General features: G+C 39.7%; 2 protein-coding genes across 4 annotated transcripts in view; both read right to left on the bottom strand.

Moving 5' to 3' along the window:
- Window positions 1–25,695, bottom strand: part of SCOC (short coiled-coil protein) — a 652,090-nt gene that overhangs the window by 163,370 nt on the left and 463,025 nt on the right. The gene's annotated exons all lie outside the window — the stretch shown is intronic.
- The window catches only part of IL15 (interleukin 15), a 35,299-nt gene that overhangs the window by 5,643 nt on the left and 3,961 nt on the right, over window positions 1–25,695 (bottom strand). The window contains exons 2-6 of one of the 3 annotated variants that reach the window (XM_063136359.1): window positions 24,328–24,519; window positions 19,711–19,827; window positions 17,640–17,834; window positions 2,776–2,884; window positions 921–1,011 (exon numbers count right to left, since the gene is read on the bottom strand). In XM_063136359.1, the coding sequence (XP_062992429.1) occupies window positions 921–1,011; window positions 2,776–2,884; window positions 17,640–17,682 (243 nt within the window). In that variant the 5' untranslated portion in view covers window positions 17,683–17,834; window positions 19,711–19,827; window positions 24,328–24,519. Of the gene's footprint in view, window positions 1–920; window positions 1,012–2,775; window positions 2,885–7,166; window positions 7,257–17,639; window positions 17,835–19,710; window positions 19,828–24,327; window positions 24,520–25,695 lie in introns of those variants that run through there. The other 2 variants (XM_063136360.1, XM_063136361.1) reach the window with 2 other exon arrangements.

The following is a 25,695-nucleotide window of genomic DNA, read 5'->3' as shown; positions in this document are numbered from 1 at the left end:
TAACCAGATACTCATTATTAAAGCGAAACCATAATAACTAATACAGCTAATTTGTACAGTGCTTTTAATTTGTAAAGTGTTTGTTGTGAACCCGTAGCCTTAACGAGCAATCCAATCTCATGCACTTTAACCATTGTAACATCCTAAGCACTATATCAAAAGCAGTTAGAAACATATTTAAATTACATCTTTAAAACTTAAATCGTTTTCATTACAATGCTTGTGGTTCCACAGGGCTTCCTGCCTTTGTTATTCAATTTAAACTGTTTCCAAACTCCAGTAGTTGTTGTTTTTTCTTTTCTAATGGGTGGCATTATTCATATCCTTCAAAACAGTGTCAAGTATATCCTGTTTTAGAACGATTTTAAATATGAATTTCAAAGCTAGAGTGGTGATTTGCTGACTTTTTCACTGATTGGCAATTATGTGGGTGAATTTGAGGATCACATTGAAAAAGAAACAAAATGTAATGTTATGTAAGTTTATTTTTTTCCTACTAGCAAACAATTCCATACCCTTCCATTCTTAATCACAGCTTTGATCTCTTTAACCCAGGAGGAGAGGGTGTGTGTGTGTGTGAGAGAGAGAGAGAGAGAGAAAGTCCCCTGTTGGGGTAAAGCACAAAGAACTGTGTTACAAAGAAACACTGAGAAAGGTATTACTGTTGTAGCAGGACAGTTAAATATGGCATATGCTATTAAATAAAGGATGTCTTGAGACTTGAAACATTCCTGTAAAAATTAAGTAAAGTGTTGCTCTGAGTACCACTACAGCACTTCCTCTCTCCTTTTGTGCTGTGCAATTTCCAAATCACAGAGGCCATAATATAATGAACATAACTTCCCTTTCCCCTTTCTGGTGACCATACTGTATTTCTGCCTTGAGCATGGTGTTAATTCACTTCAGTTCTGCTGGTTTACCTCAGAATTGCTTTCAACAATCTGATCCAAATCCACTATCACTGGACGCCAATCAATGGCACTGCTGGTCTGAATTTGTAGTAGATATGAGCTTGGTTTAAACAAAACAACAGAAACTATTAGAAGACTTTAGTGTTATCATAACATCAACAAGAAATGTTAAAACTAGTTATTAAAAAATAAATAAACACACATTAAAAAATAAGCACACATCTCTGATATATTGCGAAACTGTATAGAAACATCATTCATAGGAAGTATTGGTTGTAAATATTTTTATTCAGTAAATGCTTGTGTTTTCACTTATGGTGTGGCATTAGGGATGGGGGAGAAATCTGTCTGATTCACACTTAATACAAACCAACCTGATTCACACTTTCTGAATTAATATATGAACTGAAAAGTAATAATTCTTCAGATTTCAGAGTCTCTGAATTTTGTGATGCATTCCTCTACTCAAAAAACATATAGGTGTAATAATAATAAATTAGAAAAATGCATACATTAGGGGAAATAACATACAACAAAGCAAACGCATGAGTGCAAATGTACATCAAAAGTTTCCATGCAGACTTTTAAAAAAATCACAAACCGATAATTTGTCAGAACAAACTTGCACCTGAAAAAAAATGTGAATGTTATAGAAAGCAAACAGACTTGTCCATCCCTAGTGGTAGCTGTATATGATCCAGAGATCCACTGAATCCCACTAAGGGCACAATCCTATGCACGTTTAAGACAGGGAAAAAGTCCTACCTCTCCTAGCATTCCCCAGCCAGCCATGCTGTATTCAAATGTTTTACCTGAAAAAATGTATCTTCAGGTAGCACATTCAGTGTTGTTAGGATTTCATGGGGCCAGGTTTTCTGAAGGAACGCCTCCTCCCATATGTACCTGCCTGGACCCTATGGTCATCCTCAGGGGTCCTTCTCCATGAGCCCCTGCTAAAGGAAGTGAGGCAGGTGGCTACCAGGCGGAAGGCCTTCTCTGCTGCGGCACCCCGGCTGTGGAATGAGTTCCCTAGAGAGGTTAGCCTGGCACCTACTTTATACTCTTTTCGACACCAGGTAAAGACCTTTCTATTCTCCCAGTATTTTAACAGTTTATCATCTTAGTCTTTTAACTTTGCTGTTTTAAATCTGTATTTTAAATCTATATAAATCTCTGCATTGCTGCTCAGTTTTATCCTGGTTGTGCTTTCATATTGCACTTTTATACTGTGTTTTCATATTGTGGTTTGTTTTATACCTTCAATTGTACTTGATGGTTTTAATTTTTGTAAACTGCTCAGAGAGCTTCGGGTATTGGGCAGTATAGAACAGCAAAAAAATAAATAAATTTCTCTCTGGAATGAAGTTATGCATAGTAAGATCCTGGCACCTACTAGATGAAATTTGACTAATGATGAGAGCCAGAAGTCTTGGCTTATATGAGTGTAGCATCTTAGATTTTTTTAAAAAATATTGTTGATAAACATAAAACAACAACAACTATTATTCACTTTCTTCAACAATGCTAGTGAACTGGACCATACTGATAGCTATTGTTGTTTGTTTGTTTTCTTTTTAAGCAAGACAAATATCGGTATGGCTACAGCAAGACTTTGTCTCCCTATGTACTCAGTGAAGGAGGCGAAACAGTGCTCTGTTATCTCTGAAGAGTAACATCGCATAAAAACAAAAATGCTGTTGGAGTTTTGGTTTGACTTATTGTATGGAAGGGGCCATACTGTTTCTTAGCCTCACTTCTTTAACAGGAGATGGTAATTTATCCTGTAATGTTAAGCATTTTAAATCTCTCTGGTAATGTACTAGTAAATAACAGGAACATTATTACTATTTCCAACTATAATTACCAAAGAATGAAGATGGTAACTGCAGGCTTATTAATTAAAGAACTCCAGAAATAATTGTTCATAATGTCATACATTTTCTGCTGAAGGCAAACATTCTCAAGTGTGTTTTCTGAAAAACATAATAATAATAATAATAATAATAATAATAATAATAATAATAATGTGATTGGTCCAGAAATACATTATACAGTGCATTATTTCTTTTCTTTTCCACATACAGTATTTCTCTTAGGAAACTCGTTCAAAAGACAATATAATAAGGGCCATATGATGCTGTGTATTAAGAAATATATTATTCTTATGTGATATACTTACTGAAAATGTGTCTAGAAATAAAATATATGGAATTACACATACTGAATGAATTTCTCAGGATTGCTCCAACAATGTTTTATATGCTTCCACTATGTTTAGTTCTATTTAACCAGAGTTCACCTTCCTAAATTCTCCCATGACATCATGTGCATGACTGTGAAGGTCTGTGCAAAACCAGGTGTACCAGTATATCTGAACCAGGTGTACTAGTATGTCACATATTATACCAGCAATATCTCTGTGATCACATCTGCAGCATATCTTTTCAGGGACAGCCCAAGGCATTTTGCTGCCTGAGACAGACAAGATCTTGCTTCCCCACATCCCATGTACTAAAGCCAACCAGACTGGCAGTTGAATTTCATGTCCTCCACTACACCGGAGAGCAGCAGTGTCACTTGGGGGCTCACAGCACACTGCATGGCACACATTTGCAGTATCTGTTTGCTCACCACCACCACCACCACCACCAGAAGTTGCTGCTTCTCTCTGCCTAGTGGAAGGGGTGGCCCTAACCTTATACAACAACAACAATCACAGAAATGTAACTGCAAACGGGTTTGCATGAAGGAATTTAGCCAGTCCCCAGTTTCCTTTCCATGAATGTCAACTCTTCAATATAGGTCGCTGTAATTATTGGGCCTGTTCAGACGACACTTCAGGCTCTGTAATTAGAAAAACTGTGGTTCTCTGGTTAGCGGTAACCAGAGAACCACACCAACACGGTTAGAGCCGCTAACCCTGCTGCAGACGGTCCGACTGTTGTTAGTGAATGAGCAGGGTTTAGCAAAACACATCGTACAAGACACCTTAAACCCTGCTGCTTAACTAAAAGCCTTAACCAGAAGAGTTTAAGGTGTCTTCCGAACAGGCCCATTGTAAAGTGATGCACATTGGGACAAAAAAAATCCAACTTCAAGTATGACCTGATGGGATCTGAGCTGGCAGTGACCGACCAAGAAAGAGATCTTGGGGTTGTGGTGACAGTTCATTGAAAATGTCAAACCAGCATGCAGCTGCTGTAAAGAAGGCAAACTCCATGTTAGGCGTTATTAGAAAACAAATTGGGAATAAAACTGCCAGTATCATACTGCCTTTATATAAATCTACGGTGCAACCACACTTAGAATATTGTGTACAGTTTTGGTCACCACACCTAAAATAAGATATTGTAGAGCTGGAAAAAGTGTAGAAAAGGGCAAGTAAAATGATCAAGAGATTTGAGCATCACACTTATGAAGGAATGTTACAACAATTGGGATTTTTCAACTTGAAAAAAGGAGACTGAGGGTGACATGTTAGAGGTGTACAAAATTATGCATGATGTGGAAAATGTAATTAGAGAGACATTTTTCTCCCTCTCCCATAATACTAGAATTCTGGGTCATCCCATGAAGTTGATTTCTGGAAGATTCAGGACAGATAACCATCCCAGATGAACCGCCCAGAGAGCTCCGGCTATTGGGCAGTATAGAAATGTAATAAATAAAAAAATAAATAAAATAAATAAATAAAAGGAAGGGTGGATTTCTGCATTGAGCAGGGGGTTGGACTCAATGGCCTTGTAGGCCCCTTCCAACTCTGCTATTCTATGATTCTATGAAGGAATCATGATTCTATGAAGGACTTCTTCACACAGTGCATAGTTAAACTATGGAATTCACTACCACAAGATGTGGTGATGGCCACCAATTTGGATAGCTTTAAAAGGAGGGTTGGATAAATTCTTGGAGGAGAAGCCTATCAATGGCTACTAATCCTGATGGTTATGTGCTACCTCCAGTATCAGAGGCAGTAAGCCTGTATACACTAGTTGTTGGGAAACATGGGTGAGAGGGAGCAGTTGCACCATGTCCTGCTTGTGGTTCCCTGGTCGATAGCTGGTTGGTCACTGTGTGAACAGAGTGCTAGACTAGATGGACCCTTGGTCTGATCCAGCATGGCTCTTCTTATGTTATTATGTAGTTATCAAAAATATGATGACTGTCAACAATCATATCAAACATGAACGTTCTCAAACCTATCTTGTCAATGTCAAAAAAAACACATGAAGGTTGGGAACCAAACAGCAAATATGGTTGATTTTTTAACCTTACTGATGCAGCCAATCATGTGGTACCTCCTACCCACCCATCCCCGCAACCTTAGTGGGAAGACACCACACAAAGCACTTTGGATCCTGGCTATTCCTCACATACATCTTCTGGCTTCCCTCTCAATGTTTGTACACTCACAAGAGAAAAGCAAGATTGTTATGAATGTTGACATCCCTGCAGTTTGAGCATATACAAACCAAACACCCATTGGTTGGCACATAATGAAGTAGGCTGTTACCTTCAAATATTCTTGTCACATAATGCCAGGAAAAACTATGAAGTGCCACCATCCTCTCTTTTTAATAATGGGTTTCCTATATATCTCCATCTTTAGTCCCTAATAGCCCAATAACCCAAGAAGATATCATTGTCATAAAACGACAGCAGCTGATTTGTTACCGGAAGATCATGGCAATTGCTTATGCATGCCAAAAATTCACATTGAATTCCAGCCATACAAGTGTGTAAACATTCACAAAATGATCATCTGTATTAAGGCAAACCAATGTAAATTTTATCATCACATTTTCTCTTAAATTGGTAAGCACACAAAATTAACAATAAAAAGCACAATCAATTAAATAAACAGCAGTGCATGCCATCCTCTGCAGTGCATGGGAATGGGAAGTATTTACAAATAGTCTGTATTTTTCTGGCAAAAACACTGGGCTATAAATGGCTTAGCCAAAAAACATTGTCATATACTCAATTTTCCAAATGTAAGTTTGTGTTTGCCCCATATATAACAATATTATCTATCTATGTACACACACACAAACACTGTAGGCCAATATTTTTCAAGCAAATCAGGACTATTTTGTATGACTTTAGAGAACATTTATCACTTTGTAAGACAGTAAAAACCCTTACTCAAACATGATGCTTTTCTGCTCTTAGCTACACTATACACTAGTAGTGGATTCTCTGTTGCAGCAATAGGAAGGCTGTGCATTCAAATGTGTCATCCCTTCATTCAGGTTACTTTCTCCATTCTCACTACATGTACAGTTGTGAATGTATGTACAGGGATGGTAAAACCAAATGGACTCTCTGTGTCATGTTTTGTGGTGTAAACAGCAAGCTGTGTTTGTGATCCCGATCGCTAGTAATGATGGTCTAGAATTATTATATGATATAGTGATAGCCAACAATTTGGATGGCTTTAAAATGGGATTAGATCAATTCGTGGAGCAAAAGGATGACAATGGGTACTACTCATGATGGTTATATATTATCTCAATATCAGGGACAGTATGCCTATGTACACCTGTTGCTGGAGGGTGCTATTGTCCTCAAGGGCTGCTTGTGGGTTTCCCACAGGCAGCTGGTTGGCTACTGGATAAACAGAATGCTGGACTAGATGGACTTCGGTCTGATCCAGCATGACTCTTCTTATGTTTGAGTGATCATGTCTCAGGTGGTGGAGAAGCAAATTACATGCTTCCCCCAGACAAAAGGACCTGCTGCCACCAATCCACCTGCCAAATGGATCAGACCTTGGTGTTTGTATCTGATGTGTTTATGGAACTTAGGTTGCACCTTATCCAGCAAAAATATTTGCTTCATGTCTATTGAACACTGCAATGTCTCATTAATAAGTGCTTGTCTAAATCACTTAATTGTTGAAGGTGTAATGCAGCTAATGCTTCTTTTAAGCATATGTTTTGGCAATAGCCAATAGTTGTCCCTTTCTGGGAAGAGGTCATTATACAGATAAATTTCGCATTGGGATACTCCTTAATATTTGCTGTTTTAAATTTGTATTTTAAATCTGTATTAATTTCTGCACTGCTGCTTGATTTTATCCTGGTTGTGTTTTTATATTGTATTTTATATTATGCTTTTATACTGTATGTTTTATATTTTGGATGGTTTTTATGGTTTTAATTTTTGTAAACTGCCCAGAGAGCTTTGGCTATTGGGTGGTATAAAATGCAATAAATAAATAAATAAAAATACATACTCTTTTAAATTATTTACCTGCCTTCGGAAAATAAATGCATGGTCAGCACAAGTAGATTCTCTGCGCCTGCCTGACAGCTAAAAGACTGGCATTAAAACATTGAAAGGATAACTGCTCACCTCCTGTAACACAATGGACAGAATCATATGCATTTCTATTGATATATTCAAATCTATGCAGCCACATTTCCCCCCCCTTTTTTTTTCTTTTGCTAAAACATTACACTATTTTTAAAAAATGATTGAGTGCTCACAGACTGGGTCAGCAGTGGAGTGGCAAAGCCGCAATCAGGAGGATGTGCACCCCTTAAGCAGGAGCCATCTGCCCACCTGCCTGCCTTTCCTCTGCCACCAGAATATCTCCTGCCTCTTTCCTCCCTTTCACCCTCTCCCATTGCCACTGCCTGCTTTATAGCTCTTCTCAGAGTGAGTGGTTGGTGGTGGACAGAGCAGATCTTCAGAGATCCAGCCAGTTCCAAATGCTTGGCTCTAAAGGGAGCTTTTTTAGAGCCAAGCGTTGTGGGAGAAGGGGTGTCCATGGAGATCAGCCACAGTAAAGAGAGCTCAGCCACCCTGTAGAGCAGGCGCTAGTGGCAATGGGAGAGGAATGGAGGGAGGGAGGGGACAGACAGACAAAGAACGGGTGGGAGAGAAGGGTAGGGAGACAGACATAGTGGGCAGAGGGAAATGAGATAGACATGGGGAGGCAGACACAGGGGAGGAGGGTGGCAACAATAGTGGGCAGTGGCAGTGCATGTACCCTCTCATCTCAGGTGGCAAGAGAACTTACACTGGTGCTGGTCACAGCATTTGTACATTGCCAGCCTCATAGAGAAATAGCCTTGCAAGCTATACAAAAAGGAGAGTGCAATTCTTTCATACGCCAATAGGAACAACTAGAGGGGAACCTCAGGTTGTGGGATTTTTTTTCTCACTTTTCTGTCTTTCCTGATTTTCAGTGAAGCACTTTACGACCTAATGAGTATGTCTGAAAACAAATGAAGAACTGAATGAATGTGATACTTGTCCTGAAGCAGATATATTTTCCATATTGAGCCTTTCAATATTTAATTTTTAAATCAAATTTTCATGGACCACAGGTCAAGAATTAAAATAAATAGTAGAGATGCACTTAGAATCTAATAATATTACTGCGTTATTATTGAGATGACTCTTCTCTTCAGAGAGTTGCTCTCTGTGAGTAAAGGGCAATCAGATGTAATGAAGAAGAGGACAGGGCTACTGCGCTCCCTCTCATCACATGTATTGGTGATACCACAGACAACTTCTCCAGATAACCCTTCCTAGCAGTTTCATGTAGATATTGAAAATCATTGGGGAGGGGGAGGATAAAATGGAGATCTGAGGATCCCCATAGCACAGGGGAAGGCAATAATTTCAAGCACACTTTCTGGAAACATCCATCAAAATACGAGTGGAATCACTGCAATACAGTGCCCCTATATCCCAGATAGCCTATGCAAAAGGCCATCGTGGATGGTTTCAGAAGGTGCTCAGAGGTCCAAAAGAACCTCACACCATCTCTGACCCTGTCCTGGAACAGGTCATTCCACAGGTCCACCAATGCAATTTCTGTTCCAAATCCAGGACTGAAGCTGGATTTGAAATGGATCTAGAAAATCATTCACCCAAGAATGCCTAGAATTGATCAAAGATCATTTGTTCAAGAGGACTTCTAAAGCTAGTACACAATCTAATATAAACACACAGAAAAAGCACAATAGTGTGGAAAGCCAACAATTCTATTTGCAGCTTATAATGGAGGAGGAATGACCTTTTCTTTTGCTGCCCCAGACTGTGGAATGGCCTGCCGGGAGAGATTCGTCAACTTAACACTCTTTCCGAGTTTAAGACAGCCATAAAGACTATAAACTTTTCTGGCAAGCCTACCCAGATGAATTATAAACTTAAGAATTCTAAGATGTTCTGATTGTTATTTTAATATTGTATTGGTTTTATATGCTTTTTAAATCATTTTTATGCATTTGATTTATATTGTATTATTGTATTTACTATGGTTCCCTGCCTTGATCCAGAACGAGAGGTGGATAAGAAATAAATATGCTGCTGCTGTTATTGTTATCATTATTTGTCAGGAATCACCCAGGCTTGCCACCATGTAAGGCGTGAAGGGGATCTACCTTGCAAAATTGTAATGAAGCATCCTGTTTAAGGGCTATTTAATTCAGCTTTCTGTTAACACAGTGGCCAACCACATGCCCATGAGAAGCCCACAAGTAGGGATTGAGTGCAACAGCACCATTCTGCTCATGTTTCTAGCAACTGATATACAGAGGCATACTGTCTCCAATACTGGACATCTTATTATTTAGTTATTTAAACTACCTGTATACTGACTGGTTGATAACTTGAGTTATCTAAACAGTTTACAGGAAGCACATAAAATATAAAAACTAATGTGAAAACAATAATAAATACATTAAAATGTTTACACAAATAGTAGAACAGAGCAGGACAACTACAAATCAGGGATAGCCTGAGATATCATGACTAGATAGCTTTATCCACCACAAACAATATTATATCTTTTATTGTGTTTTTCTTTTTAATTTTTAAAGTAACAAGCTCAAGTTAACCTCTAAAGGTGGCTACTAGGAGGAGGGCTTTCTCCGCTGTGGCACACCAGCTGTGGAATGAGCTCCCTAGAGAGGTCCGCCTGGCGCCTACACTGTACTCCTTTCGTCGCCAGCTGAAGACCTTTTTATTCTCTCAGTATTTTAACACTTAATTTTAACTTAAATTTAAATGTTACTGTTTCTAACTCTGTATATTAATCTTATATCAATTTTTGCTGCATGGTTTTATCCTGGTTGTGCTTTTTATACTGTATTTTGTATTTGTGTTTTTAAACTGTGGGTTGTTTTATTATGGTTTTAATTTATGTGAACCGAGAGCTTGAGCCATTGGGCGGTATAAAAATGTAATAAATAAATAAATGATAAAGGACCTTGGGCTGCAATCTTGGAAATAACCCCCACTGAATTCAGCAGGGCTTACTTCTGAGTAGACATGAACAGGATTGCACTGGCTCATATTACAAGTGGGGCTTTGTCAAACTGTTCTCATTTGCTGATTCCTTTCACCATTTATTGAACTAGGTAGTGTGAGGTTCTTATCTGCTCTGAACTGGTCTGGCACTTTGCTGCCCTTTTTTCAATGGTGTAGAGAATGTGGCTGAATGAACATGCTGGTATTTATGGAAGGAGTAGCAATACAACCTGCTGATGTGGCCTTATCAATGGGATAGTTAGCAACATCGGTTGGAAAAATGGAAGCAAGCCAGTTTTAACAGAACTTTGGAATTTTGAAAAATTAAATAAATATTCTACATTGACTTCATTACTCCATGTTTTCCAATGAAAGAAGAGCCAAACAAAATTATTCCACAACCTAATTTTAGAATAATCAGTGGATAAAAATGGGACCCTTCAGATTTATGATATACTCACATGTTCACTGAAACTAGCTAATGATTTGTTATGAATCCTGAACCTCATATGAGCGTAGGAAATTATTTACATGCATAAAGGATCTGTGCAGGAAAGAAAATTGGTTGTAAAACTGCTCTAAATTCACCAGATATAACTGAATTCTTGCTATCCTAGCAGCAGAAGAGAAATAATGCCCCTCAGCCTTAATCCCATAAAATATTCCTAATTCTAGGATTTATATTCAATTGACATTTAGCTGTGTCTTATACTTAATTAATTAGCATGCAGTTCAGCAGTTCAATGTTATACCTGAAAACTCTGAAGTAAGCCCCACTATGTTAAGTGAACCATACTCCCAAGTAAGTGTGCATAGGATTGCAGTCTTAGGGCATGTCTACACCATGCCTATATCCCAAATGACACACAGGGGATCCTGGGAGCAGGCAGGGACGATCCCTCCATCTGCCTGGGATATTCCTTAGCTGTAGAAAGGGCCTTAGAGAATTATTTGGTCTTTATATTTAAACTTATATTTGATTGTTATATTAAGGGTCCTCCCCCAAAAAAATCAAAGAAAAGTTATTATATGTAGTCTATTTTAACTGCAGTAATGCCCAGATTGATCAAATTTGCAAATATGTGCTGCAATACTACATACATTTACAGGAACTATTTTTTTCTTCTTCTGCACAAGTCACTCTATATAGTAATATAAAAGGTTTCCTTCCCTCTCTTGTTTTAAGATGTGTGGGAAATCAGCTATTTATTGATTTAATTGTTGAAGAGCCTTAGAAAAACCATTTCAATATTTCCAGTAATGCTGGCTAAACTCATAACATTACTTTCAGCAGAATTCTATGCATGCTTACTCAGAAGTAAATCCCACTGAATTCAATAGTTTATTCTCTAGTAATATGTTTTTGACTTCAGCTTTTTGGGTCTTAACAGTGCATGTTTTCTCAGAAATAAGCCCCAGTGAGTTCAGTGCGGCTTACTCCCAGGAAAGTATAGGTTTGCCATTTAAATGGGCAAATTTTTAGATGAAGCAGTATTGAACACAGCCCACAGAACACAGCCCATCTTCTTCTTATGTTATGTTCTTATGTGTGGAATAAATTTCTTTCTCTCTCTACCACTTGTGCGCCGTTAATGTTTCCCCATGTAGAGACACTCAGCTTTGAAAACTTTTCTTTTATCTGTAGGCAGATAATTTTTATAGGATTTTTTTGTAGTTTACTTGGAGGCAGTTTACAAACTTCCATAAAGTGTCTGGGGGTTGCTGGGGTCTGGTATGAGTATTTTTGGATTGTGCTGATTTGAATAAAGTATTAACAGAACATGAAAGTATCACTTGTCTTAAGGGTTGTCTTTCTTTCATCAAGTATCTTTCATCTAACATTCAGACTATGGTCAGTAATAACCTCTCTCTCTCTCTTAGCATTACCAAAGCATATCTCTTTCCAGTCTCATCCTTACTCAGCATGGACCTGGATTTCTACTATTCCATTCCATCTTTCCTGTAATGTGCCTCCAAAGGCACGGTAAAGAAAATAGTAAGGTTGGTACTGCTTTGAGCCTCTAGTTCCCAGTGCTGTGTTATTTAGGAAATTATGTTCCTAAGTGTTACTGCCTGCCTAAAATAACTACTGAGCTCTGGGGTCACCACTGGATATGCCTTCATCCACAGTTAAGTCCTATACAATATTCAGCACAGTTATACAGCCATTAGAGAACAATAGCGACCTGAAAAAACGGGAACGAAGAGATTAGATTGAGCTAAATGTATAGAAATTTAGAAGCAGTTGAAGGCAAGCTCTTCCTGCCTGAAAATACAAAGAAGAATTGGTTCATATTGGTATATCATGAGCACTTTTGGTCACTGTAAATCAGTGGCATTTCATGAGAAGGATATCAAAGAGAGAGTGCCTGGATAAAGGAAGTAATGCACAGAGTAGGCTCAGTCTATTTAGGCTGGCAAAAGATTAGGAATGCCCTGTATAAATCAGGAGTAGGTGACCTTGTGCCCTGCAGTTGTTTTGGGTACAGCTCACATAACCCTGGGGCTGATGGGAGTTGTAGTTCAAAACATCTGGAGAACAAAAGGTTGACTAACCGTGCTATAAATATATGCAGGGGCCTAACATACACAGGAAGGAGATGTTTAGGGTAATGGAAAACATAGACATGGGTGTGGGTGTGGTTATCTGCCATATGTAGAAAGAAGAGAGATGAGTCAGGTACATAATTTCAAGTAAAGACAGGAGAAGAGTTAGAGTTCTTCTCCTTATGATGGGATACAGAGGAATGTCTGATCAAAGAAGCCATGCCTCCCATTACAATGGTTTGCTTTTCCCTTGCCCACTTGCTTTACTCTCTCAATGGACCTTTGCTGCCCTTTTCAGCCTGTCCCTTGCCCCTTACAATGCCCCTGTGAACTGCAGCATGTCATTTCTTCAGAACAAGCTGGTAGAGGCAAACTAACGTAAGGCTCAGCAAAATCACCGTAGCTTTGATTCATTCAGCAAAATTGGGTTCATTCAGCAAAATCACCGTAGCTTGGATTCATTCAGCAAAATTGGGTTCATTCAGCAAAATCACCGTAGCTCATTAATGCATCCTTACTTCTTCAGTGTGTTGTGGTGCCACACAGTACTCTATGAAAGGCAAGGCATGTTCTGGGAATAAAGGGCAAATGGACTGCCAACATAGCACATTACATAGCTGAGAGCTCCATCACACCTTTTTTTTTCTTGGTATGCACCCGCTATTTTGACCTCCGTTTCAATAGCGCAGCAAGCGCTGGTCCCTTCCACAATTGCTGCTGTTGCTTGCTCACCTGCTATTGTGCCTGCCCCACCCTGCCCATTCTCCCCCCCCCCCCCCCAGTTCATTGGTTCTTGTTGCCTTCCCCCTGCCGCTCTGGTTTTGTTGTCTAGGGTTTTACCAATTCAGTGTTTAATCAGCGCCATTTCTGCGGGCAATGAGGTTGGTGCAGCGAAAGTCCATTCAACCAGCTCAGCGCAAATATGTTTGTTTGACTGACAGACTCAGCAAGCTGGAGGAGAACTGCCCTGCCCTCCTCTTTCATCAGTAGGACTGCCTCCAACAAAAACAACATAGTGCAAGGACAGCAATTCACAGGGATGGAAAGGCACTTTATTTTGAATGGAGAAAATAAATTGCACTTTCCCCACTCGAGAAAAAGACAGAAAAGGGAGGGGAAGAGGCGAGACAACTTCAGGAAAGGGACGACATCATATGAGTGTCCTGGGGCAAAACTATAAACAAGGCAGGACAACAGTGCGATAAAATGCTGGTGTGATGGAGCTCCGAGGTTCCCTTTTAAGCACAGTGCTAGCGCATTTTTAACCATATGAGATATTCTTTGACCTCCAACTGTCCACTTCTAGGGCTCTATCCACAGAAAGCCTCAACCTCCGATCTTCCCAGGTTTAAAAAGGTTCCTATTTTTCTGGCATCATAAAGAACATGCCTACCAATGTTACGTATGAAGATGCTATCTTAACATTTTTTACAATGATGCCAAGTACTATTATAGTTGATCATATGAGTCAAGCAAATAAACTGGCATAAGATGTATTATTTTAAATACTACTGATTATTTTCTTAACCTTCCTTCCAAAAGACTGTTACATGCAAATGAGATGCTTTTACTACTTAGTTTGTTTGGAACAACCACTGCTTATGCTCTTCTAGGCTCCCTGGTTGGTCCCTTAAAAATACACACACACACACACACCCACACCCACACCCACACACACACACACACACACTCCCAGCATTCAATGTATCACTGGGAAAGAAAACATCAATAAAGCTGGGGGAGACACAGAGGGCACCTTGCCTAGCCACATTTATGCACATGAGTGTTCCCATTCGAACACTAAAATGAAGGAGTTACAATATTTACGTGTCCCATAAATGATGCACCATTTTCTAGGGACATCCATAAAATATCCCCAGAACATTTTCAAAACCATTTCCCATTGTTTGTGAGCAAAACGTCGGTGAGTTACACCCCTTCACCCATCCCAGTCTTCCCTACCATTTTGGAAAGAGCAGAAAAAGTCATTGTCCCAAAAACAAGTGTTGTAAGAAGCAGACAAATGAAAAATGAAGATGGTGGGGGTGGGGATTGCTTAAGGACTATGCATGAGTTATCAGCACTCACAACCATAAATCTATGTTCCATTCAGATGCCACTGTCTAATTAATAATAAATGCTGGCAACAATCATTTTAAAGTGCCAAGCTTATGTGACACTTCATATAATGTCAGTCATGTGCAAAGTGAAAATGAAAGAATAAGACTATTTCAGCAACTCTCAGTATATTGTTAAAAGTCATTGATGTCAATTGTACTTGGTTCTTTAATCATGCAAGTAGCCAAACACACAATACATTAACTGGTAATAGGCAGTCAGCATTTATCTGTCATGGAACAGAGTACTTGACTGAACAGGAAATTTAAATCATTTTGTGGCCTTTTTAAGCATTTAGTTTTCTCTTCAACAAAATTAACAATGGTCTGGCAAATGGATGAAGAGACTAACAAGAAGTCTACAAATGATGGCAGGGTAAGCATGACTCTGGCACTGCAGTCACATGTGCTGAGGCTGATGCACCAAAACCTAAGAGATTTTTTCTTGGTACTAAGTATGTGCATATTCATAAGGCTGAAAACAAAGCATGAAATATGTAAGCATATTTCTTATGTTACTGCATGTGGTGGTATAGATATCATAGATTCTACAGAAATGAAATGGCAAAGTTCAATTTTCAGTATTTGTCAATGGAAACCATATAGGGTTTAAGGGGGGAATTAAAGAAATCCTAAAAATCAAGGGATGAACTGATCTGATTCAAACTTGGGGTGGCTAAAGCCCTCCTTAAGAGCTCTCACCATGCCAAGTTTGATCTCCTTATCTTTAAAAGTTAAGCAGAAGTAAGCATTTTGGTTACCTTGGAGAAAAGGAGGGGACCTAACCACCCTTACAAAATAAATTAGTTAAAATGATTGTTCATCTGCCCACCCTTTGAAATGAGCAAAACAAACCTTCACTTCTCCTCTCCTGTAAATCTTTTCCAAGTCAAGGGGCAGCAACAGTCTCGGCCCATGCGCTCCCACCTCCTTCCTACAAGTGGCCTCCCTTCTTTGGAGTTTGTTTAATATGATAATAGTGTGTTGTTTTACCCGAACAGTATCAGGCTGCTGTGTTCTTTATTGGCAGAAATAAAGAAATATTTTTAAAAAAACAAAAAACAATTAACTGCAGGTGAAAGGAGAACGTAGGAGGCAGGGCAGGAGATTTCACTGACATAGTAGTGCTCCAGGTGAAAAGACACATTAGCTGAAAGAGCGCAATAACGCACAGACATGAAAGTGGCCAGCGCTCAACTCACTAAGGAAATGGAGGGGGAAACTGCAGATAAAAACTAGATTAAAAAAAGTACGTGTGACGGAGCTCTGTCTAAGGTAGTTTTGCATCTGCTCCTGAAAAGGCTACGAGGGGGATAAATACCGGCTGGTGGCAAACACCCCTTTTGTGGGTAGGATGCTAGAGAGATTGGTGGCATCTCAGCTCCAGGCACTTGTGGAGGAAATAGATTGTCCAGACCCATTCCAATCTGATTTCAGGCCTGGTTTGGGAACAGAAGCAGCTCTGGGTGCCTTAATGGATGCCCTTTATCGGAAAAGCGACAGGGGGAGTACAACGCTATTGATCCTTGATCTCTCAGCAGCTTTTGATATCATTGGATATCAACTGGATATCCAAATTTGATATCATTGGATATCAGGTTCCTACCTCCAGGCCTGCTGACAGTAAATTGCATTGGGGACTGTATGCCAGCCCCTTGGCATTTGCATTGTGTAGTTGTCGCGGGATAGTATCTTGTCTCCAATACTGTTTAACATGTCTATGAAGGTGTTGGGAGTAGTCTTTAGGTTGGGGACATGATGTCATGGATATGCTGGTGAAGCTCTGTTCTATTTCTCTCTGACATCTGAGTCAGATGTGGCTGTTCAGGTCTGTTGGTATTACACTCTCTTGTAATACCAACAGAACATGTTAAAATAAACAACGGACTCTCTTTATTATAGTAAGATGATAAACACAAGCAATCCTTTAGAGTTCGTGGCCTAGAAACTGTAAAGAGGTTACAGTTAATTGAACTAACAAATCAGTTCAATTAGGAGCACAGACAGGGTTGTAAATCCAGCATTAAATTCTAAGACACGACTCAAACAAAAACTGGGAGCAGGATTCTGAAGACCAACAATTCACGCACACAGGGTGCTGCCTGTTCATGGAAACAGTACTCTGATCCTGACAAAAAGTAGTTAGGTGTAAAGCTATTTGTCTCTATGGGGAAGGGTGCCTACAATAATTGTGGAATAAGTAATATCTCTTACTATGATGATGATGATGATGATGATGATGATGATGATGGCTGCAGGGTGACCATCCTTTGGTAAACTAATTGCTTGCTAATATGAATAATAGGTTGAGAAGAACATGCTGGATCAGACCAAGCAAGGATCCACCTAGTCCAGCATTCTGTTCACACAGTGGCCAACCAGTCCATAGGAAACCCACAAGAAGCATATGAGTGCAACAGCACCCTCCTAAGCAAGAGTTTCAGTTATCTACTGAGCTTATCCCCTGGGCAAACACCCTCTGAAAATGCTGGTTTTTCACTTTACAAAATAAGCAAATTCTTATGTGTTTTTTGGGGTGGAGGAGGGAGACTGGAGGTGGGGGAGGCTGGTTATGTTTGTGTGTTTGTTCCATTCTGTTCAAATCTGTTTAGACTCATATAGTAATTCACAGTGCCAGCCTATACTTATCCGGAAAGAAGCCCCACTGAACACAGTGAGAGTTAGTACTGAGTAAACATGCATTTTGTTGCATAATACATTAAAAATTCATCGCAAGATTGCTCAACACTTGGTTTCTACTTTAGATTAACAAGTATAAACATCTCGAAAGACAAACCAGCCAAACACATGTCAGTTTTCTGCCTGCATTTGTATGTCATCCCACCACGATCAAAGTGAAGAGAACTGCAAGGACTTCAGCTTCACACTTTCACTGAAGATGCACTTTGATTCCTCGTATTGAGAGCCCAAAGGTTTCCTTCATTTCCTTGTTTCTGCCAACTTCTTCCTTCCTTCTATTAGAAATGTTTACCTAATTAGGGTGGAGGGAGGAGTTACATTGTACAAGATAGCATAAGCATGCAGCTTTTCTTTAAGGTGGATCAGAGTAATAGAAACGGGGTGGGGGAATCCTGTGATTTACTTTTACTGCTCTATAAATAAAGCTAATACAAGAAACAAATCAAAACAGAATGTGCAAAAACGCCTGTAAAAAACCACTTTAAACCTATTCTTAAAAAGAAAAAAATAAACATACTTTCTTTATAATCAATGTTTATAAAGTCAACTGAAGTAAATGCCAAAAGGGAAGGGTTGATTCACTGCATAACAGGTGGTTAATTTTTTCAAGCAATATGAAAATCATGGACACAGAGGTCTCTTTCTTAACAGTAATAAATCAGTTTCTTTTACTGACCAGCTCTAACATATAAAACTGTTCCATATTTTACAGGCTGCTCCAACATGTTTCCATTTTAAAGTTTATTAGTTTAATTCCAACCCAACTTTTGACCAGAACTTTGGAGTCCCAAGTAGTTGGAGCCTTTGGTAACTTTCCTTCTGCTATCTGCTTTCTGCACTTATAGTGGTTTACTCAGTGCTGTTTGGATTTTTCAATATGTCAAAATGGATTCATTTTCTTTTCCATTCCTTTGCTCTTTTTCTTTCTCCAAGTCTTTTGGGGGTTTTCTCTTTTTCTTTTCTCTTTTGGATCCTCCCTCTTTGCTTACAGCTCTTTTGCTATAATCAGCTATGGCTATACAATGGCGGATGGGGGAGGATGGGGAGCTCCATGTTCAAAGGCAGCGTGCCTTTGAATGCAGGCTACAGGGAGAGAGAGCTGGTAGAGTTAAGTCCATGCCATGTTTGTGGGCTTCCCAAAGACACTGGAGAAGTCACTGGATAGTCACTGGAGAAAATTATGCTCTAGAAGGGATCCATTTGTTATATTCCCATCAAATCCACCCATACAGCAGACTGAAGGAAGTGAAAATCTTGAAGAGATATGCATGTATTTAATTCAGCATATGACAATTTACAATGTATTTGTCCAATTTTGAGTCAACTGACATTTTTTCAAGTAATACTTAAATAATGAATAAAATACAATACATTATGCAATAATACAATACAATATATTCCTCCTTCACCCTGCAGCCCACTGAAAATCTTCAAAGGTTGAGTTCCTAGGGGGGTACTCCCCACACAGCATGTTCTAACTCCACCACTCTGTGACTGTGGGCTACCGTGAAGTTGAGTAAAATCCATCAGGACATTTGATTGACACTTCCTCTGCCCTCTCTCCTCCCCTGGTTCTCCAGATGGTATCCCATCAGCCATTGCTGTAAAAAACCAATCCTGGCAGCTCCCCTAGAGCGGCAGTCACTCCTTTCACTGCTCTTGCCAGGGAACTCTGTAGCCAGTGGGAAAAGTCAACTCAATACAATGGAAAACTCCACAGAGCCCATCACACAACATGCAACACAATGGTTGTGCAGGAACTCTCCTCTGCACAGCATGGATATTCTACGTGGAGTGTTTTCCAAAGAAATTCCGCTGTGGGGTGGAGTTTTCCTGCCAGACAACACATTTCTCAACGGTGACGTAAAAACTCCACTGTGGACTTCTAAAACCACCGTTGAGAAACGTGTTGTCTAAACTGAGACACTGCTTCTAAACAAGGAAGCCGCATTTGCTGCTAATACTGGTTGATGGATCTATCCTCCATGAATTGGTCTATTCCGCCCCACACACCCTTTAATCATTATAGTTTTACAAGGTATCCAGAATAAAGCACAAAATTCAAAACCCAGAATAAAATCCAGAACATACTTTTACCCAACACAGTAAAATAATAATAATTTGAAAAGAAAGAAAGCAACTTACAGTGCAGTCCTATACCCACTTACCTTGGAATAAGCACCAGTGAATTTATTGGGATTTACTTCCAAGCAGATATACACAGAATTGCACTGTAACTCCTGAGTTGTTATTTACCAAACAGAGGAATCCAATACCAACATTTTCTGTATAGAAGATAATGAAAAGAGATGTAATCAACCTAATAACAACAAAAAATATAAAAAAATCAGTGATCAATAAAAACAAATGATATTTGGATGTTGCATAACATGAGAATCTGGCTTATCTACATGCGTTAGAATGTAAAGACATTTCCTTGAATGCTTCTCATTTACACTTGCTTGCCTAAATTCACTAAATCTGTTACGGCCCAGCCGGAATGGCTTGGGTAGGAGATAGCTGTTGCTGGGGTAAGGGAACAGAATCAAGATACCTCATGTGCATAGTCACGTGTGCCTTTGGAGACAAGGGCGGGGCAGAGGCTATAAAGGCCACTCGGCCTCTTTCGTCTTGGCTGCCACCCTTCCTCCTTTAATCTAGTATGGGATTAGCTCGTCGCTCCCTTTGTAGGGAGGGCTGAGTAGGAATTTTTCCTCCCATTAAATGAGGGCGGGTTTTTGCTTACTCCATGCTGGAACTGCTATGAGAGGAGAGTGGATAAATAGGCTGATTGGTATAGGGATGTGTGGGAATTGGCAATATATTAGAATAGGGACAGTGAGCACTCTGGCACCTTTTGGTGATTGGCATATCCGGAGGACCTGCTCCTAGCGAGCTGTGAGGCTCATGTGTCAGAATATGGTTTGCCTTTGGAGATTCTCCGGCCTCACCTAGTCTGAGCTGTGAGGTTTCAGGTGGAGGTGACATGGACTGGTCTCCCCACACTTGCAGAGTGTCATATAAGAAAGGGTCTGTTCCCCTCCCCCATCTCCGGGTTTTGGAGAAAGCTCACCTATTAAGCCAAATAAGTGGCCTGAGTAAGGACTCATTGATTCCAGCACTTTCACATGCAGATCCAAGGAGGGGTGAACTACCCATATTATTCAAATAAAGAGGTCCTTAGTTTAACCCAAGTTCTGGTGTCTGTATCTTTATTCTATGCTTCCTTCTCCACACACAACCTTTGGTTGGTCAATTTCTCTGTAAAGAATATGTCCCAAACTTCAGCTAAATACTGTATATCGAAAAGGAATGAATGAATGGACTTTTAAAATTATATATGCATACTAATGTATCCAATACTGCCCCCACACTAGCAGGATCAACTGCTAGCACAATGGGAACTTGGTAGTTCCCGAAACAATTGGAAATGAACAGAAACCTTAGTTTCCATAACAGTGCTGGTTCACAGAGTTTGCAGAAGGAAACTCCGCTGAACTGTCCTGTTCCGGAAAATAGTGTTTCCAGGGAAGCAGTAGTTCCTGCTGCACTCACATGGATCCCACAAGCACAGCAGTATCAGAGGAGACTCAGCAGCAGAACTGGGTATTGCCCAGGCACCTCCAACATTGATTAGAGCAAGAAATAAACAAACATTCTAGATATACAGATAATGAAAATATTATATATTGCAGAAAAGTTGCATCTTATCCTTGGCATTGTATAGAAAACGTCCCTGGTAGAGCTATCCTAACATGTGTGTGTGTGTGCGCGCGTGTGCATTTCTTAGTTTTCTCCTCCCCCACCCCCAGTTCTTCATTTTTTAAATCCCTCCCCACTGGTTACAAATTAATGCAATCTAGGGTCTTGTTTGCTTGAAGCTCAAACAAAATTATATATTTTTTCTTTGTAAAGCTCGAGAATGAAGCAAAAAGAACAAAAATAAAATATGAACAATCAGTTTTCATTCTAAAAAGACAGCTGACATAGTAGGGAAGGAAAACAGAAAGAAGGGAAAATCTGAACAGTCATCTGAAATTCCAAGGTAGCCTCTTAAATCATTTTACTTACGCATGGAAAAATCTGGTGCTCTCTAAGCACCTAGAGATTAAAATTTTTGATTCTCTGCCAGATAGAAATCTGATTCCTATGCTCACACCTACCTACAATTATGTTACAATTTTGAAGATTCAACAATGAAATCAGTTCATAGTAAGCCATAACCAATTAATGTGATCAGACTCACTGCAGTAATTCTGGAGATTGCTGAGATTGCAGGGTATGCACCATTCTTCACTATAGAAGGCACACAAACCATCACATCAGTGAGGTTAGGATCACCAACTGAAGAGACATTTTCTTCCCTGCTCAAAGCTTTTTAGTATTCTCTGTTCTTTGATATCAGAACAAATATTGACAAAGCTGTGATGTTCTGCTTCTGTATTTCTCTATATACAGTTGCTTCCCCCTCCCCCTGCCCCATTAGCCTTCCCCAATCTGTGCCCTCCTGATGTGTTAACAGAAGGTGCCTTGGCCTAAATTTGAGGGGTCCAGTTTTCCCCTCATCCCACAACCTATCCCATTCAGCGGGGGGCTAATGGGCAGCTGTGGAGAGAAGGGAGCAGAGAAATACACTTCTGCCAGCCCAGTTACGAACGCCTAAGGCTGGATCCAAATGAGTAATTACATTTCTCTGATTTTGTTCAATCCGTACGGTTTCAAATAAAGTTATTAAAGCCACAAGATTCCCAAGGCGCAAAAAAAATAAAAATAAAAAGTTCACAAACTAGGCTGTGCATAAATCATAATATGGCATTTTGCTTTGCAAGCAAATGGAGCATTTTTTTATTCTGCAAATGTCCAATAGATTCAAGCTCCCACACAAGGAACTGATTTATCTTTCTGATTTGTTTAGCTTAAGGATCATTAATCATTAGTAGTCCACAATTTAAAAACAAGCAAATTAAATCTAAGCTTATCAATAAAATCAAGGTAATTCTTTAAAACGGCTGTCAGTTAATATTTCATGGTTGCCATATTTCGTTAATATTTATATTTCCCACTTACAAGAAAACAGGTGGTTATTATTAGCTTGACTGGATAATTTAACCTTATCTGTTGAAAAAGACAAATGTCCTAACTCAGTAAATCTAAAGTCCATAGAGAGCCCTGCTGTACTGGAAGCACAGAAGGCTGCTATATGAGGAAGGAAATAGCCACACCCAAACAATGACACAAACATATGTATAACTCCCCCACCCCATACATTTTCTTTGCTGAGGGTATCCTCAAACTTAGACATGGCCCTGAGGGTACAGCTGTGTCATCAAACCAACAGAATTGAAATTGCAGTTATGGAAGCTCCAAAATTCAAACCACAGGAACTTGTATTCAGACTCTTAAATGTTCACCTTCCCATTTTATTCCTTAGAGGAACTACCCCTATATAGGTCAGTTCAGTCACCTACGAAGTCACCACAAAAAACCTCTCCAAGAGTAACACTACCTGCTGCATTTGCCAATTAGATAAATCTTGTCCAGGAGGCTGTCTCTGTGGCAGCGAGTTGGCACCATGTCCTTCAGAAACCCCATGGTTTCCCTCTCCTGCGGTGACGTCAGGTAATCCCAATGCCGAGGAGGGAGCGCAGGGTTTCCAGTGGCCATCTGGGTACCAGAGCCATCCCCACCCTCTTCTTGAAGGCAAGCAACCAACCACTGGTCTCCTTACACCGGGGACCGCCCCTGGATTGGCCCTGGAGCATCATCAGACAGTGGCAAGGGTATATTGATTTGCTCCCATTGAAAAAGTCAGGATAAGCCTCTGACTTTTTCATTGCACAGCTTCACAGGAAAGCCCCATGGTGGCTGTGTCTACGTCACACAACTGAGGCAGCGCAGATCTGCAGCCACCATGGGGCTTTCCCTGCATACAGACAGCTCCCAGATTATTCTGCTCCAACTGGGCATTGTGTTGTCATATTGCTCCCTAGTCTTCCCCCCCCTTAGTTAATTCAGCAACTGATCAGGCCTTATTATCTGTTATTATGCATCAATTGGTTGTTCCTAAGGAGAACCAGTTCAAACCAGTTTATTGTTCAATAGAAATAGACCACCCTCTGGACTCTGCTAGTGTCCTGAGCTGCAGACTGGGAGACCTGGCCTTGTATTATGCTTTCACTCATCCATACCATTTCTTGTATATCAACTGCTTCAACTTCCATTCCTCCCCCTTCTGCTGTTAAGTATTGATTCTTTGCTTTTATTAGTTGCTTGCTGTTTCGGCTTTCAATAAAGCAAAAGATTTGATTAACATTAAAGTGTGGATTGGATGTGAGTTTAGCTTATTTGATGAGACACACAGCCTAAAGTGTATTAATGCCAGAACACAGGTTACTTGAAGAGTTGTGGTTTTTTAAGTTTAAATCAATGGAACTTCATCTGAGGCTGTAATAGTATGCAAATATAATTCAGACTGAACCCCACTCACTAAACACAGTTGGGCTTATTTTTCAGTAAGCATATATAGGATTTCACTGTTGATCATGTATGCCCTGATTCCATTGTTAATCAGTAATTTCAAGTTTTGAATTATTGTTATATGCCTATTTGTAAATCATGAAAACATTTAAAAACCTTCTATATCATCTGGTTATCAGCAGGCATGTTGAACCAATAGGAGTGAAAACCAGTAAATATTGTTTTATTTTAAAATGGCTTCACACCTGTAATGCATTAGCATTCATAAGCAAAATAATTAATTTTAAAAGGTATATTAGAAAACTTACCATTTGCGTCTGTTACAAGACTGGGAGGGGAAGATAACTTTTTCTCTTAGACCCTTCTTTATATGGGTTCCCCAGGAAAAGAATCTCTATTAGGCTAACACCAATCAGAATAAATCTCCTGACACGTCCAGTCTGTCCAGCTGTTTGGGGAGTTTCCAAGTCCTATTTCCAACCCCACCCTTCAGCCTAGACCTAGAGAAAAAGAAAAAAAGAAACATGCTTTGGACTTTTCTTCCCAAAGCACAGGAACAGAACTTTCCAAAACCCTTCTAAAAAAACTTAAAACGTAAGTAGTAGCTTTGTAACCATGCAGTCTTTCACGTGTTCAGTAAAAAAAATCCCTTTTAAAACAACATAGACAAATGTCCAATACAAAAAGGAGATTATTGAGGGGGGAGAAGAGAAATCAAGGATGGCAGGGTATCAGTGAAGGCAACAATCACACCCATACACAGAATTCCAAATAAAAATCAAAAAGTCAGTCTAACTTATCTAGCCACATTATCACATTACCTACTTGTATACAGCCTTGGGTCGTAGAGCATATGCTGAGTTTGTTGCAAAGAGGATGTTCCGAGAGAGAGAGAGAGCATCAGCACATGGGGGAAATTGTGTTTTCTTAACCATCGCTTCTCCACCTTCATTTCTTTCTCTTTCAAAAGAGGAAGTAAACAACATGCATGTGGCCCATTCCATGGGTTGTTTTGATCGTGCTACTTCTCCTGCACACAGCAAGAAATAGCAGCAACTTCCATCTCAAAAAATAAGTCAGAATTACTGGGGTGTTTTTTTGTTGCGCGAATTAAGTCTAGAAAGGACAGGAGGCGCACAGGACACAGACATCATGAGAGGGACCCACGAAAATCTGTGAGTGCCCAGCAAAGAGCGTGAATAAAACGCTCATCTGATGATGCACACACAGAGAAAGAGAGAGAGAGAGGGAAGAATCTGGCTTCCAATAACATGGTATATAGGAAAGCTCTAGAATGACTGAGGGGACCCTTTTTATGGGGATCAATACTCAGTAAAAGCTAGCTTATTTGCAGTGGTTGATGGTTGGTCTGTCCAATAACATGATAGCTTCATTTCTGATGTCAGTAGTCTAGCCAGCAAATCAGAAATTTATATGCACTTTATATCTCCAAAGCCCAAGGTGGTTCAAACCAGTCAGCCTAGAAAAGGGATTAATGTTTTGTTTGCATTTTGGAGTAGAAGAAGAGAGCTCAGATTGCCCAGTGGGTACCAACTGACCATACGTTTTAGGGGGCACTGTGGACTATATCAGAAGTAGAGGGTTGTCACAACATCCTACAGATTGTACTATTCTGTACAAGATGCTCATTCCCAGTGAGGGGAAAATCTCACTGG

Source organism: Elgaria multicarinata, chromosome 10 (assembly GCF_023053635.1).
Source record: "Elgaria multicarinata webbii isolate HBS135686 ecotype San Diego chromosome 10, rElgMul1.1.pri, whole genome shotgun sequence".
In the NCBI taxonomy this organism is placed as follows: domain Eukaryota; kingdom Metazoa; phylum Chordata; class Lepidosauria; order Squamata; family Anguidae; genus Elgaria; species Elgaria multicarinata.
The sequence above is the reverse complement of the archived record's forward strand: the minus strand, read 5'-3'. Positions and strand labels throughout refer to the sequence as shown.